Source organism: Melozone crissalis, unplaced genomic scaffold (assembly GCF_028551555.1).
Source record: "Melozone crissalis strain CALT ecotype California unplaced genomic scaffold, PUWL_Pcris_2 ptg000023l_1, whole genome shotgun sequence".
In the NCBI taxonomy this organism is placed as follows: Eukaryota; Metazoa; Chordata; class Aves; order Passeriformes; family Passerellidae; genus Melozone; species Melozone crissalis.
The window spans coordinates 8,158,921-8,174,643 of NW_026535801.1; the positions used below are offsets into that span (position 1 = coordinate 8,158,921).

At 39.2% G+C, this 15,723-nt stretch overlaps 1 protein-coding gene across 4 annotated transcripts in view; it reads left to right on the forward strand.

The window, feature by feature from the left end:
• Positions 1-15,723, forward strand: part of KANSL1L (KAT8 regulatory NSL complex subunit 1 like) — a 61,606-nt gene that overhangs the window by 40,735 nt on the left and 5,148 nt on the right. For all 4 annotated transcript variants that reach the window (XR_008483120.1, XM_054277959.1, XM_054277960.1 and 1 more), the window contains exons 7-12: positions 2,892-3,054; positions 6,222-6,332; positions 6,723-6,857; positions 9,152-9,276; positions 10,052-10,176; positions 10,795-10,849. Coding sequence is in view for 3 of the 4 variants with exons in the window: in XM_054277959.1 (XP_054133934.1) it covers positions 2,892-3,054; positions 6,222-6,332; positions 6,723-6,857; positions 9,152-9,276; positions 10,052-10,176; positions 10,795-10,849 (714 nt within the window). In the remaining variant the exon portion in view is untranslated. The remainder of the gene's footprint in view (positions 1-2,891; positions 3,055-6,221; positions 6,333-6,722; positions 6,858-9,151; positions 9,277-10,051; positions 10,177-10,794; positions 10,850-15,723) is intronic.

Genomic DNA, 15,723 nt, shown 5'->3' on the forward strand with positions numbered 1-15,723 from the left:
TATTCATCTGGGCTTGTTTTCAGCTGGGTTTTGGTGGATTTTTTGTTGCTGTGTAAAGTTTCAATAATTGACTGCAGTAAAAGGCAATTGGTTTATAGACTGTGTTCTATTTAGAATTGGAAGCAGGAAGAGTTTAGTTTTCCAATAAACGATTCTTTCATTTTATTTCAATAAAAGCTGAATCGCTTTCTTTGAGTAAAATGCTTTAATTCCAGTGCTAAGGGCTTCTGAAAATTTTTCAGCAAGAGTTTATTAAGTCAGCATTTCTGAGAAACATCATGATTTCACTAATTCAGCATTTTCCCGTGGAAGACTACTCCATCAGAAATTTAAACCAGATTTGGTAGCTAGGAGCACAGACTGACAAATTTCTTAGCTTTTTTTCCCTAGCAGCTTCACAGGCATTTCAATAAAATTGCTCTTCCTTGTATGAAGTTTGTATTTTCTTTTGGGTTACAAACTGGCTTAATGAAGATTTCACTAGGTGTTGAGGCCAGAGCATTCAAGGCACAAATTCAGGCATAAGGTTTTGTAATTCCTACCACAGGCAAGTTGAAGAAAAGAATTCTCCATCTACTGATATTGGCAAATGGATTTTAATGTGGTTTCAAAATGGATTTTGACTGTGAGGTTGTTTGACCTTGTATGCATGTTTTGAAATGGCTCAGCTTTAAGAATCTGGATGTGTTTGGGGCTAAAGTGAATTAAAGCAAGAAAAAGTGAGTAAGGGCTAAAGGTCTGGTTGTCAGAATGTCTAGGTCTTATCTGTTTACTTTCTAGGTAGTTTTACTGATCAGTTTTTGGGAATTTCTTTTTAAACAGAGTGAGAGATTTATATACTGTGATATGATTCACCTCTATTAAAAAAAGGACAGGCAGAAGTGGTGCTGTTGCAGCTTAAAGAGTAGAGACTTAGTAAATTACTTCATTTCTAAAACCCAAATATCAACAAGAAATATGCTTTTGTGCATTTTTGAAAAGCAAGTCCTTAGTGCATTGAGGTACAACAAGTACCTAAAAGCTCTTTAAGCTTTAGTGTAATGATCCATATAATGGGAAACATAAAGTTTACTTTAGCATTTATCCCTCTAGTGTTTCCAAACACAGGACCCAGTTCTGCCAACACTTTATTGATGTTAAAGTTTAACAGATGAAGAGTCCCATATGTCTGTCACAGGAAAATAACAACATTGGTTTGAAGGAGTCCTGGGCTAGGAAAAAAATCTTTCCAAGTTAAGTTGAAAGCACTTGTGCATACACCTGTGTATGGAGATCAAGGTGCATTTAGGACTGCCATTTTTTTCCGGTTGGGAAAAAAAAGTTAAATACAAAAACCTCCCCCCACCATCACTGTGTTCTCTGCTCCAGCATCATAACATGATTACTTGATTTTAGTAGTTTCTGAGATACAGTACCAGCATAGAAAACTCAGTAACTGAGAAGAAAGGGAAATTTCTTAATGTAATATTTCCTGAGATAATGTGGGTTGTGAATAATGATGCCATGTGGCAGAAGGACTGCTTTGACTAAGTGGAGGGAATTTTATGTGGTAGATACAATCCCTGCATCACTTATTCATGAATGGCAGTGCTAAAGTGCAGCCTGGAGTATTTTAGGCAGGAGAAAGAGTTTTCTTTGATTCAGAAAGCAGAAGTACAGAAAATGCAAGTAATGTTCTTTGAATCTCACCTTTGATGCTACATGTTTCCATAAAAAGTCCTAAGAAAATGTCATTTATTCCTACAGTTTCTTACACTGGAACTGTTTCCCAGGGATTGATAAATGTGGGTTGGTGCAGTGATAGGCTTGAGATTCCCCCTAAGTAATCCAGTGTCCCCTTCTCTCCATTCCCATTTGCAGATCTGCAGCATTTGGCAAAATACCAGAAACCTATAGAAGCCTCTAAAAATGTCAGTGGCTTTGGGGTTACTAGCACAAGTACCCAGTAAAAAAGTAGCTTATGCCACATTTTTTCCCTGAAGTGCTTTTGTAGCACATTCTGAAGCACTGACCACACTTTGCTGCTGTCTTGTATCGTCACATTGAATTCTTTCCTTCTGTCTTTCAGAGCTCAGTCTGTGGCCTGCACTCTGCTGCTTATTCCTGCCCATTTTCACCATGCCTTTTGCCTCAGTCCTGCAACCTCCCATCTACCAGTTCTGTGCCATCCATCATTTTATCTTCCATACTTAAACAAGCTTTTCAGCCAAGCAGCTAAATTAATCTTTCTTTGCACCTTTCCTCTTTCTAGTAATTCCTGTTGCTGCCTATTAATCAGTTGTTAATGCATCCCTCTCTGTGTTTATTGCTGGATGTCTTCTTTCTGTTGTTTATCTGTATCTGTTGTTTAAATTAGAACAAGGTAAAGACTTTGCCTTTTTGGTTTATGTACAAAGTGTGCTCAAAATGTTCACTATAATTTCTTGCATTAAAATATGTGTGCTCAAGGTGACTAAAGATACTGATGCTGAGAATCTTACTAAGGGGATAAATGAATGTGATCCTCTATTTAGTCTGGTGTTAGGTTTGTTTGTGCATTTTTATCATGCCTGTTTATCCTGGAATCAAATTTTAGGGGGTGTTTGTTTGTTTGGATAGATAAAAGAATGATTGGAAACAGTTACATTTTATCTGAAAGCTTTGACAGCTGTTTCCTGGTCCTAATTGAAGGAGCAGTTTGTATTCTTTGTGTTGTGCACTGTTGTCCTTAGTGAGTGAAGGTAAGTCATATTTAGACTATCTGGAGACTGTTGGAATATTCTTCCCATTCACATATTAATGTGTGTCACTCACTGAGTTGTTGATTTGTTGGATTTTTTTCCCTCTTCTGGTCTAATTTGAAGGACATGAGTAAAGGAAAAGTTAACCTTTATTTCTGTGTATTCTTGTAGACTTTTCCATCTAGAGATGCCTCCTTTCCATATAAAGCTCAGTTGCCATGTGTGGTGCCAGCCTCCACTTTCAGCAGCAGTGAGTACAGCACAGAATCTAAACTCCTAGATTATGTGCAAGAGCTGGACTCTTCCTTCCATCCAGTCTTATCATTCCCTTCAGGTGAGTAATGCCATGACTTAAAGAGTGCTTGTGCTTGTGACAGCTCTGCAGGTTGTGGAATAACTTGTCTTTTCAATGATTTTTAGGGCTTAGTTCTCTTAACAGAAAACTTCACACTGTCAAAATACATGAGTTTAGACTAAATGGAAATCTTGCCTTGATCCTGACTTTTGAAAAACACACCTTCTAGGTTTCTCATACCAGCAATGTGCTTACAGCCTGGAAAGACTGATCATGAAAAAAGGTGTGCTTGGTTGTTTCATGGTGGGTCTGATTCAGTCAGGGTCAGTCCTTTAGAGATGGTGCTTTTGCCTACACAATGGTGTGTTGTTTTATAAGCAACTTTCTGTTCAGGCCCTTTGGACTAGGTCTAAAAAGTTTTATTTATGTTTTTGAATTATTTTTATCATAGCCAGCCCTTTTGATTGTCTTGGAAGTTTTATGGTTTCTTGTCATCTGATCTTTTAGTCTTTTTGGACAGTAATGTAGAGAATGTTGTCTGTGACTCAGCCCTGAAATTAGTGCAGGTGCAACTTGACAGAACTTGGGACTTCAAAATAACAGCCTAAATGCAGCAGAAGGGATTGAATTTTTGTGGGGTTTTTTTGTTTTAGGAAAAACCCATTTCCAGATAGTTACTGACCAGTACAGAAATTATGCTGTTCTGGGGGGCTTCTTTGCCACAAAATAATTCTGAAGATGAGGCTGGGACTTCCATGGAACTGCTTGAATCTTCAATCAAACCCACTGTCTTCCCAGAATGACAGTGTAGACACTGCAGCCCTGTATTAGGAAGTCAGGAATTAATTAAGGTTTGGTTTTGGAGAACTTGTCCCTGGCCTGTAGAGAAGACCCAAGTGTGGACATGGAATGCAGAGGAAGCCTCAGCTCTGGCAGTTTGCATCCCATGCAAGGGCTAAAGAGGAGATTATTGTAGGAGAAATGGAACACTCACTCCAAGAGTGCAACAGCAAACATCCCAGTCAGCAGAACTCTGTTGTGGACAGAAAAAACCCTAAATCTTACTTCTTTTACACACACTGTCACATCCCCTGTGACTTTGGCAGCACAGCTGGACCCCAGGGGTTTAGACATCTGTTCAAGGAAGGTCTGTGCTCCTTGTGCTCATTCTTACCTCCCTGTTAAAGGAGACTGGGGTGTGTAGCAAGAACATTGAGCTTTTGTTTGCTCAAAAAAAAAGCTTTGTCATCATAAAAACCCTAAAAATCTTTGGACTGTGCTGTGGCTACTGTTGGACACTTTGCCAGGATGGAGGAGGAAAAAATATTTTCAGCTTCATTCCAGTATCAAGAACATATTTCTTAAAGAATTTTGTTCTCTTTTCCAGGAGCCTTGCTAATAATAGTTGAGGCAGGGAAGAAGTACTAGACCTGCTATCTCCTGTTCAGATGCAGTCCTCACATTTGGGAGAGGCTGGATTCATGCTTTATTTTGTGCACTTTCCTGTCTCTAGCTCCTCATGAAGACTAGTATATTTGACATTTTCTTTCATGTGAAAGAATTATTGTGAATAAATGCATGGTAGAAATTTTCCAAGTTGTAGCCTACCTCCTCATTTCATGTTTTCTTCACAGCTTTCTGGTTATCCCCTTCCAGAGCAATGACTTCTCTTAAAATACTTCTTGTGCAGTGCCCACATCTTTATATATAAAAATTGTCAGCAGAGTAGAAGAAAAGCATTTTGCATTCATTTTCTCTGTATGTTAAAAATACATTGTTTCATTTTGGAACTCTGGGAGTTTGATTTTTTTGTGTGTATGTGTGTGTGCAAGAAGGGATTCAAATTCAAGATTCAACCTTGGTTTTTCATGTGGTTTGCTTTAAAGTTGAACCATAATTTGCAGACAATCTAGTAAATACTGCAGTGGGACTGGCTCACCAGTGTACTCTCTTCTGGAAGCATAATTGTCCCTATGTCTAAGTTTCTTTCACAATTTTCAAATTACCAATAATCTTGACTAAAGATATGTGAGTTCTTGCAGTACTGCTTTAACATAACAGCACCTCCTTCAACTTGCACCTTGATAACTGGAAAATTGTAGTTTGGATCTAAGAAATTTGGATTTCTTCTATTTCTGCCACTGTGGGTTGATTGAAACAAGCACTCCTCCCCTTTCAATTAAGATACAGGAAAACATGATAAAAAATCTTGGTTGCCCAGGTTGTTTCCCAGGTTAAAAAACAAAACAAACAAAACCAACAACAAACAAACAAAAAACACAAAAAAAGACCCCAAAAAGACAAAACCAAAAGACCAACAAAATTGGAGAAATGTTTTGGTTCTCTTTTTAGTTAAATGTTGTGACTAATACACTTTTCTGACCTTCTTTGTTTAACTTGGAAGTAGAGTAGGAAACACAGCAAAAACCTTGGGGTGTTAAGATAAAGTAATCAAGTTAGATCCATATCAAATTGAAAAGAAAATTGTCCTTTTATTTAGCAAAGTATGTTGAAAGTTTTTGTCCTGAAGGCACATGAGGCTAAGACTGTACATAAATATTTGTAGTTTCATGCCCACCCTTGGGCCTGCCTACAGTGCTCTTCTCATTGCTAGCTGTCAAGCCTACTTTATACACTGACCCTTTTTTTCAGTTAAATTTCTCTTCATTCTGGTATTTTTTTCCAGAAAGGCTTTTCAGAATGGTAGGTTTTTTTAAGCCTCCCTGCCTTACAACAGGGGATAGATTCCTTACCACTTGAAATGTTTTGCAGGCTAATTCTGCATCAGAACTCCTATCAGAAAATGAATTACATTGCCCTGCTGTGGACCTTTCCAGGGAGACAGAGAGGGAATTTACCTTGAGAATATCTGTAGACTCCCAGCAATAACAAATTGCAAAAGCATTAATGACTTGTACCCAAAAGGCTGAACCAAAGCCTCTTCACATTACAGAAGTGCACTGTGTGCTCTCTGCTCTGCTGGGTTTTGTGCAGGAGCTGGTCAAGATTGAAGACCCCAGTCTTATTCTCACCCAACACCCTCCAGAGTGTTTCAGTCCTTAGCAATATTGCTCACAGATTATGTTGAATGTGATGGGTGAATCAATGCTCTAGTTTTGATGCATAATTCATTGGCTCAGAGGTTGCCATCTTTCTAATACAGACTCTGTTCCTTTGGATTTCTGTTTGTTTTTTTTTTTTATTAGATATTCCTCTTCACATATACTTTGAAACATTATTAAGGAATAATGACATCAAAGGAGAACCTGCTGATACCTCATCTTTGGGAGGGGAGTTTAAAGTATCTGCTGACAATGGTATGTAAAGCAAAATGTTTTAGCATTTGCAAGGCTGTTTTTCACTCATTTGTCAGTATTTTATGCCATGAAGAGGTTCAGTTTATAAACTTGTCACAAAGCAGGTTATCAGAGAAGGTAACTAAATATGGTTTTAGGTGGAAGAGAAATCTCTCCTCAGAGCACAGAGTCAGGTTCTCCCTAATTGCACTGAGATGATCCCACCAGAGCTGTAGGAGGATACTACAAGTGGGGGGAGGTTGGACCAGGTGCCTGACTGTGGTCCTGTTATTACTTGGATTCCTATCAGAAGTTTGGGACTATTATAAATAGGTCAGCAGTTGAGATTTCCCATAAATTATACTGATAAAAAGTAATTTCTCAACTTGATACATGCTTTTTCTGTTACAGACTACAATGCACATGTATCTGTCAAACAGTGGAGCAGTGGCTGTTTGTCTAATTCCAAATCTCAGTTGGTGTTAGGAACACCTGACCAGCTGTCAGAAGGAAGGAAGAAAAGGCATCTAAGTGAGACAGCAGTAGGTAAGAGAAAAATAGCACTGCAAGAGACTACTACATCTTCTAAAATATGTACTGTATGAATATCACTGGGCTCTGAGAATTAAAAGTTGTCTCCAAAAAGGATACTGTTATGAAACTTGTGAAGAAACAGACTTAGAACCCCATGAAAATAATTTGCTATTTTAAAGCATAGTAATCATCTTTCTTCTTAAGTGTACCTACAGAATGAGACAAGCTGCTGTATTTTATTTTTGGAGTACTCTTAAAGGAAAGTGCTCAGCAGTTCAACTATGTTCTTTTAATACTGAGTGTCATTCTTAGTAAAAAAGGTTTTTTTTAATAGTAGTCAGTGAAACAAACATTGCAAAGTTATCTGTTACATCATGTGCCAAATGAAACATTTACTATTCCTGGCATCTTTGTCCACTATATTTCATGTGTTGTGTACTGTCATTTGTGGTTCTGGATTCCTTCCAGATTTTTAAGAGGACTTGTGAATAGCCACTTCTTACTGTGTTTTTACCCTTGTTACTGTTCTATTTTAAACCACTTTCAGCAATTGGTAAGTTAATAGGAAGTGCCCTAAAAGTTCTGTAGTATAATGTGATACAAAATGTGATTTAGCATACCACTGTAAAGATAAATGGCATTTTACCTCTCCAGGCTGTTAGAATGTAAAGCCTAAGATTCTGTTTCAGATTCATTTATGTAACTTTTGAAAAACCTTTGGCAAAATTCTTCACAAGACATTTGAAGAAAGTAAGTCACTGAGCAAAAGCATATTAGTTTAAAATTTCCTTTAGGAAAGAATGAAAAGGGATAAATGATCAGTTAGCATTGTGGAAAAAATAAATTAAAACTAATCTTTCACTAGAGGTGGAGATACGGGAATTACTGCAGAGATGAATTAATAAAAAATTACGATCTAGGATTAAAACAAACCCCAAAACCCACAATCCACGACCCCAAAGCAAGACCACCCAATCAATTAGAAAGTCTTAGGAGAGAATAAAAGCTATGTGGGGGCACACTGAAAACTGCTTTGGATTTAGATGAGGGCTGTCCTTTGAATCCTTCCCCTGGTGCTGTACAGCCTCCTCTTGCCCTCTGTGCCTGTGTCCAAGGGGGTGCTGTGCCCTATCCCCTTTGACCACCAGTAATCCTGCTTCCCATTCCACCTGCTCCACTTGCTGGTCCCCAAGAGGTGGATGCTGACACAGTGTTCCTCAGTTTCCCAAAGTGTAGTCAGGAACACTGAGATCAACAGCTGGAGTTACTTGGGAGCACTAAAAAGAGAGAAAACATCTTGCTATAGACCTTTTGAAGTTACCATTAGTCTTCTGAGAATAGTATTTAGGTTTTTTATAAATGGAACCAAAAAAGCAGTCTTTTATTATGAGGATCATCCCAGTGCCAGTAAACTGTTCTGTGGTGCATTCATGAGGAAGAGCACAAGTTCTAGCTTATTAGTGCTATGGGTGTAGTACTACATATTTATTCCTAATTTGGGCTCTGTCTAGGAGAAATTATCCATGAGGAAGGTCAGCTTAATGAACAAGGCCAAAAATAAAAGCTGTGTGCCAGGGAGTTGCAGAGCTGCCTGGGAGATTGTAGTTCATTACCTTGACCCAGCCTGTGCAATACAGTCTTCAGGATCAGTCTTACCTCTTTTTCCATGTTGGAATATACTCATTCTTTTTGTTCATTGGTATATTAAGTCTGAGTTCTCCTTTCCTACTGGAAATGAGGTAGAAGGAAAGCAGAACAGGTGGGTTAGTTGTGAATCCCTCTAAATGCTGCTTATACTGGGACTGAATGAGGGCAGTGAATGAGAAGAAACCACTATTGGTTTGGAGATCTGAACTGATTTCGTTTGTTACCCTTGCTGCCAGTTTTATCATTTAAAGAAGAAAACAGTCATTTAAAGAAGAATCATTTAAAGAAGAAATGCTCAGGGAGAGCTTGTGAGATGCACCCAAACTGCTGCTGAGGAAAAGAGGGAATCTAAGTCAGATTGTAATTGCTCTGTGTGTAGTTTATGACAGCTCCTGAAAAAAAGAGTCAGGATTTGCCCATATGAAACTGTTTCCATGAGAAGAAATCCTTCGTAGAACAAGAGGGATGAGTTTTGTGGAACAACAATGACAGGATGAATAGCAAATGTTTATTTAGATAGCTTTTTTTAGTATCCAGTAAATTGTAAGTGGCTCAGTGTGGGCTTCTAGAAATGACTTTACTGTTACTTTGTGGGAAAATGTCTGCAGTCTAACAGCCAACAGGCAGTATGTCTTGTTTATTGCTGTTCTTTATGACAGGCGAAAGTAGCACTCGGTTTGAGACGTTCTCCTTCCAACATGCAGAGCCTGAGTCCCACAGCAGTTTCACTCCCACAAGCAGTGTCAGTGCCATGGCCCGGCCCACTCACAGCTCTTCATCACAGGTAAACCCAAAATGTGGCACTGTCTCAACTGAAATATCAACAGAGAGCTGTGCAAATTAATAATCCAAAGCCACGTGCCTTTTACAGCTGATTTAGTGTCATGTGACAGTGCAGAGCATTTTTACAGTGAATTAAGTGGATTACCCTAACTAATTTATTCCAGATTGAGTACGTGTACTTGTTTATAAAAGATATTGCAGATCATAGAACTGGAGTGTAAATTTGATTTATTGGCATTGTGCCTTTTTTCCCCCCAAATTTTCTTAAATACGCAGTGATTTATGTTGCCAGTTTTACACTAGGGCACTTGTGACCTTTTTTCCTTGATGAAGCTATATAAATTGGCCTCATGGTGCAAATAGAGTCCCAAAATTTGTTAGTTCTCAATTTCCCTATTTACAAGCCTTTGTGCAGAAATACAAATTTCTGCTATATCATTTACTGAGGAGCAGCAGAACTCTGGCTCAGTGTACAGAATCACACTGTTTTACTGAAATTAATGGAAAATTCACAACAATATTCAGGTTCAGGTCCCATGGTTTTGCTAAGCCTAGTGGTATACTGGTGCTCTGAGAGTTGTCATGTTTTAATGCAGAGTTGAGTTTAAATGTGCATCCCACATACACAACACGCACTCCTTTATTCAACGAACACATACATGAGCACTGTTTCCATTAAAGTTCAGGCTTTCTCCTTGTGAAGTTCTAATGTTTATCTGCTAAAATGTATTTCCTGTGATTTGAGCTGATCCTCTTGTGTTGATTTTATTATTCAGCATAACTCCAGGAGGAGGTTGAGAAGTGAGAGCTCCTATGACATAGACAACATTGTTATTCCCATGTCACTGGTGGCACCCTCAAAGCTGGAGAAACTACAGTACAAAGAAATCCTTACTCCAAGGTTTGTTCACAACCTCTTGAATTGCAAAGACATGAAAATGAACATGAGAACATTAACCAAGAATATAATTTACATGGAATTAGAAAATATTATGGTATTAAAGATGATCTTTTCATGCACTTGAGTTTTTATCTGTGCATTTCAGTTCGTGTGACTAAAGTTGTGGGAAGACTGGACAGCTGTAAACTATTTTCTGTGAATTAACATAAATGGATTTAGCTTTTTTTTTTTTATTTAGCCATTCTGATACAGTAGAATAAGCTTATTTCTTTCCATACAGTGCAGGCCTACAATCCATGATTCTAGAGACCTTTTTCTCCTTTGTTTTAGAAAGAGAACATCTTTAGATTTCAAAACCAGGGTAATTAATCTCCTTTGCTTACTTCAGTGTCTTAGTAGCACATTGCCTGAAGGGCTAAATGTACTTGTTCTGTACTTTAAATCCATAATATGCATTTGCTTTTTTATTGTCTTTTAAGTTGAAAAATATTATTAAAACTGTATTGGATATCTTAAAGACTGTGTTAGGAAAAGGAAAGGTTAGATATTTTGTTGGGAAAGGAAAATATAAATTTCAGCACCTTAAACTTAATTTGATTTTCCTTGTCTTATTTCTAGCTGGAGAGTTGTTGAACTTCAACCTTTAGAAAAATCTCAAACAGATGAAGAAGAGGTAGGCTGTATTTTAATTAAACCACTAGATTTATTTAAAGTAGATACAATATATAATTGGGGTAATTGGTACATACTTTCTGATAACACTTGAATTGTGAAAATGTGTCTTGTCCCTACAGTGGAAGATAGAAATGGAAGTGTACCATTAATTTTCCTTGTTCATTGTTTGTGTGGCTCTTCTGCCCCTTGCTGCTGCACAGTCAGTGCTCCTGAAGGGTCCCTTGAGTCAGGCTCTGCCCCCCTGCTCCTGATGCTGCCTGTCCCACTGTGACTGTCCCCTGGGGCCACCAGTGCTGGCCCTCCCTCTCATCCTCTCCTTCCAAGGCCACTTCCCATGGCATTTGCTCTTTGGTATTCAGCAATCTTGCCTGTGGGTCCAGCAAGTTTTCTTTTTAGCGTTTGTTTTCCTGCAAGCCTTCTGTTGGGAACAAACTTTTCTGCATTGTCAGGGACAACATAACCTTCAGCATTTCCTGCCTGCCTGTTGAGCTAAGTTTGCACATCATGGGCTGGTTGTTGTTTCCTCCAGACATAAAAATGTACCTTTTTCTTCAGAGAATGTCCATGGACTTTGCAGCTGGGGGTCCCTTTCTCCCCTCATCAGGGGTTTGAGGCATTTCCTAACCTAGGGGTGAATGTGCCAGCAAGTCTGGTCTCTAGGCTGATTTTCTGTCCTTCCAATCTTTTTATGGCTTCTTTTCCAGAAACCTGTCAGTTTTGCTGTCCTTTGGACATCTTTAATCTCCCTCCAGTCTCTGCCACTGTCACCAATTGTAACTGTAGGACTTGTGTTCCTGCCTTTATCCACAATATCTGTTCTTGAGCTATTTGAGAGAATCTCTACAGCAGAGCTTTAGTTGCTATAGCAGTAGAAAAAGATGGCATTTAGGTAGCAGTGCAGAAGGTTACTTTAAACTCAGGAAACAAATCATTATGTCACTCCCCTGGGGTAGAAAATATGCTCTCCACAAAGGCACAACTTCCTCAGAAGTTTATAGATCTGTAACTACCTGCTCTATAACCCTTCCTTTAGGAGAACATCATGGTCTCAACTCCTTACCTGGTGCAGTTGCACTTATCTGGCAGGATACTTTTGGGTTAGAAGGAATAGAAAAGCTTACTCTGTTCCTGGCTTTTCCAGTGAGCAATTGAGAAATCCCTGTGAAGTTTATGGTCAAATTGATGTCACTTCCACCCACTGGCTCTGGGTTAGTACCCTCCCAGCTCGGGAAGCATGCCTGTCCTTCCTTTGTACCAAGAAGGTCAAATTCCACACACAGGAGAACTCTCCTGCAAGGATTTTTAATGAAACCATTTGGAGAATAACTAATAAAGGCAGCAAGGGCACTCTGTCCCTTGAGCATCCACTGTTCATTGCTGTCTTCAGCCTGGTGTCTGGGGGGAGTGAAGAATTTCACAGTGATTTGCATTCAGGGCTTCAAGGAGCTTGCATGGAATCAGTGGTTTTCTTGTTTGGATTTCAGATTCCATAAAGATGACTTGTCTTGTGCTTTTAGTGTATTTTGCTGAAGGGACTTCAAGGTTTCTCTCAGAAGCTCATGGACTAATGTCTGAATTAGTAGCCCACCCAGTACTTTCGTGTTTGGCATGACTCTCAATCCTCTATGATTCATCTTCTGGCCAGGAAATAATCTGAGTTAACAAAGCAGCAGCTTTGCCTCCTGCTGTGGCCACTGCTTCTGTATCATCTGTCAGCCTGGAATGAGGGGGAGAGATGTCAGACAGGGAAAGGTACTAATGGTCTTGTTTGTGTAAATCATCCTTTGCCAATTCCCCCCTTTCTGTTGGGATCATGTTAATTATAATTAGTTTGGATGTTTTTCAGAGTACTGAGAAAAGGTGATTGATCATAATTCTTCAACTTCTCTAGCTTTGAGCTGAGGTACATTTGCTACTGAGTAAGCTTGTAAAAAGACATGAGGAGACAGCACCATTACCTCTGACACTCCTGAAATATTCCTCCATGTGCTCAAGTCAAGGCAAGCTTCAGCAGGCCATTCACATAACACAAGGGAAGGCAAATACTTCCTGCTTTTATATAAAATGCTCTTTTCCTCCATTTCACTGCATTTCAGAGCCTGTGGTGGTGTTGGAAATTATTTAATTTTTTTTTTTGTGGTACTACATAATGGTTTCTTTACTTCTCTATCTTCAGCATAGCTAAATTTGAAACTTCAGAGTTGTCCTTGTGTGGAGCAGTAGTCAGATTTCTGCCACTGGATAACTTTTCTCCATCTTCATTGTCTTTGTTGTCTTAATCTTTGTCATCTTCATTTATGCAACAGCCCATATCCATGCAATGAATCTGCATCCAACATTTACTGAGTTACAAATAAATGTGAGGTCCCCAAATTGTCATGCTCCATGTGAGCCACACTGCCAGGGATGGGAACTGAGCACTTTCTGGGAATCAGGCCTATTCATTGTGCCTTTGAGAACAAAAAGCTTACCTTTTATGGCTGCTTTTTTGTTTCTGGACATTTTGCCTTATAAGAACAATATTGGCAATGCAAAAGTTAATCTGCTATCTATGTCTGCTCTATTACTTGCTCTAAAAATACCTTCTGGAAATAGAACATTTGAGTTTCCTGGTTTGCATGTTTGAATTTGCAGTGTTATTGCTTTAAGGCATGGGAGGGTGTGGCACAGGTTTTCCTGTTTTGTTTTGGTTTTAATTTGTTTTGTCCAGGTCGGAGCTTCTGGAAAGGCTCAGTTGTAACTTTCAAGTTTATTTCGTAGTTGTTTTAGTAATGAAAAATTCTTTGGAGTAATTCCTTGTGCAATTAGTTTTGCATAAGTGTTTTCATGGCCTATGACTCAGAGTTTCCTGCGGAGCCAAAGAGTGAAACACAGATTTTGTTGTTTTGAGAACCTTTCAGAAATATTCCTGGTGCTATTCAACATTATTGCACAGTGTGCTGCAGTGTCATGGGGGAATCCAAAGCTTGGTTTTTTGTGAGTGGAATCATTAGACATGCCTCACAAACAGGCATTCCCCACAGCCTTTCCCCTCAACATCCCTGCCAGATCCATCCACTGAGGAATGACACTTCTTTTGTCCTTTTTCAGACTAACCTTAGTGAGGAAAAACCACCACATTTCTCCTGTTACAGAACTTTAAATTAATCTAAAGTTGTTGGAGGAAATGCTGGGAGTGGCAGAGGCTGTAGTGAACCAAGTAGAGACCTTTTATTCTGATGTCATGACATTTTTCTCCATAGAACAGATAATAATTTTTAAATAAGAAAATGTACTGTTCAAAAGAATAGGGTGGAACTCTTTTTAAATAAACAAGTGGTTAAATATGCTATCACCAGCTGTGGAAAACAAACAAGGCATATTTCTGTATTTTTCAAAACTCTTCACTTGGAGAGGAACATGGACTTTGATTTTTGAATGGAAACTTGTTAAAAATGAAATCTCTTCCCAGCATGAAAAGTTTTGGCAATTTGCTAAGAAAAGTATTTTCAAATTCCTAGTTTTTCTTTCTAAATTATCTTTTGTTTCCACTTCAAAGGAAATCTGAGCACAGAAAAACCCTGAATTTTCCCCCAAGGGAATAACACTTTTGTAGTTAATAAAATTCTCACTTTCATGCTATACATCATTGACCTTGGAAAGACAGAATGTGAACTGAGATGTAGCCCTGTTTGGATGTGCTCCAAGTGACAGAGCTGCTGAATTTCAGAGAGAGGAGGAAGCCCATTAAGTTCACTTGCATGAAAGGAAACCAGCAGCTAACAAAGTGGTTTGTGTTTAACATAAATAAATAAAAGCAATGAAGGAGCCTTCAGCAAGGAGTGATGAGATGAGCAAACTAAGCAGCCTGTTTGCCTGAAGCTTCCTGTCAAGTGCTGGGCTGAGGAGGACCTGGGCAGCCACAGTTCTGTGTCTGATTCCAATCAAAATGAAGCCTTGGGGATCACATGGATAGGTTGTGATTCTTTGCCATTGTACCTCTAATGGCTGTGAACAACCTCAGTGCTGAGACTTGATATGGGGATGGCTTCCACAGAAACACAGCAGTGGAGCCCTGCCAGGGTCTCTATGGCACTGCAGGGAGCACAGGGCATTTGCTTCTCTATTTTGTAGGCTCAGTTGGAAGATAAATGGTGTTACTTGTAAAACACCACTGAGAATTTTGCTTTACTAAAAAAAAAGGCAGTTTATTTTCATGACCTCCCCCAGTTATTAGTATAATTGTTGTCTAGGACTGATCTGGCAGCGCAGCTTCACAACTCCTATGACCAGGAATTGTTCTTTCCAAGAATTTCTCAGCTTTTCAGTTGGGACTAGCTGGCATAAAATCCATGGCTGCAGGACTCAAATGCTGCTGCCAACCTCAGCTTTTTAGGTGAACTTTGAATGGTTTGGAGCACTTTGAAACAACAGTGAGCTGTACTGGAGGGATCCAGCCAAGAACTCCCCCTGCCATCAGGGGAGTGATGGGGGGGAGCAGCAAAGTTCCTCAGCCAGCCCTGGCTAAGGAACAAACTTCTGGTGTGCTGTCATCAGAGAAACACGATGGTACTTTCACAGTGAAAGTGTGGGTGCAATCTTTTACCTAAAAATCTGGCTCTTGTTTTACTAGAGCTTGTGAAGTATTTGCATTAGGGCTGGTTTAAGCTGCACTTGGGATCATGCAAACCACTGGGTAAGAAATAGGATCTTCAAAGCAGAAGCCATTTTCTGCTTGGTTTCACAGCAGGAATGTGGCACCTCAGGTTCACTGAGTTCCTCTCTGTGCAGTTATCAAAGTCCTTGGTGATCTCAAACCTATTTCTCAGTGCTTAAAGAGCACTGGGCAAATCTTAGCTTCCTTCTAAAGCAGTCTCTGGAAACTGTTGGAAA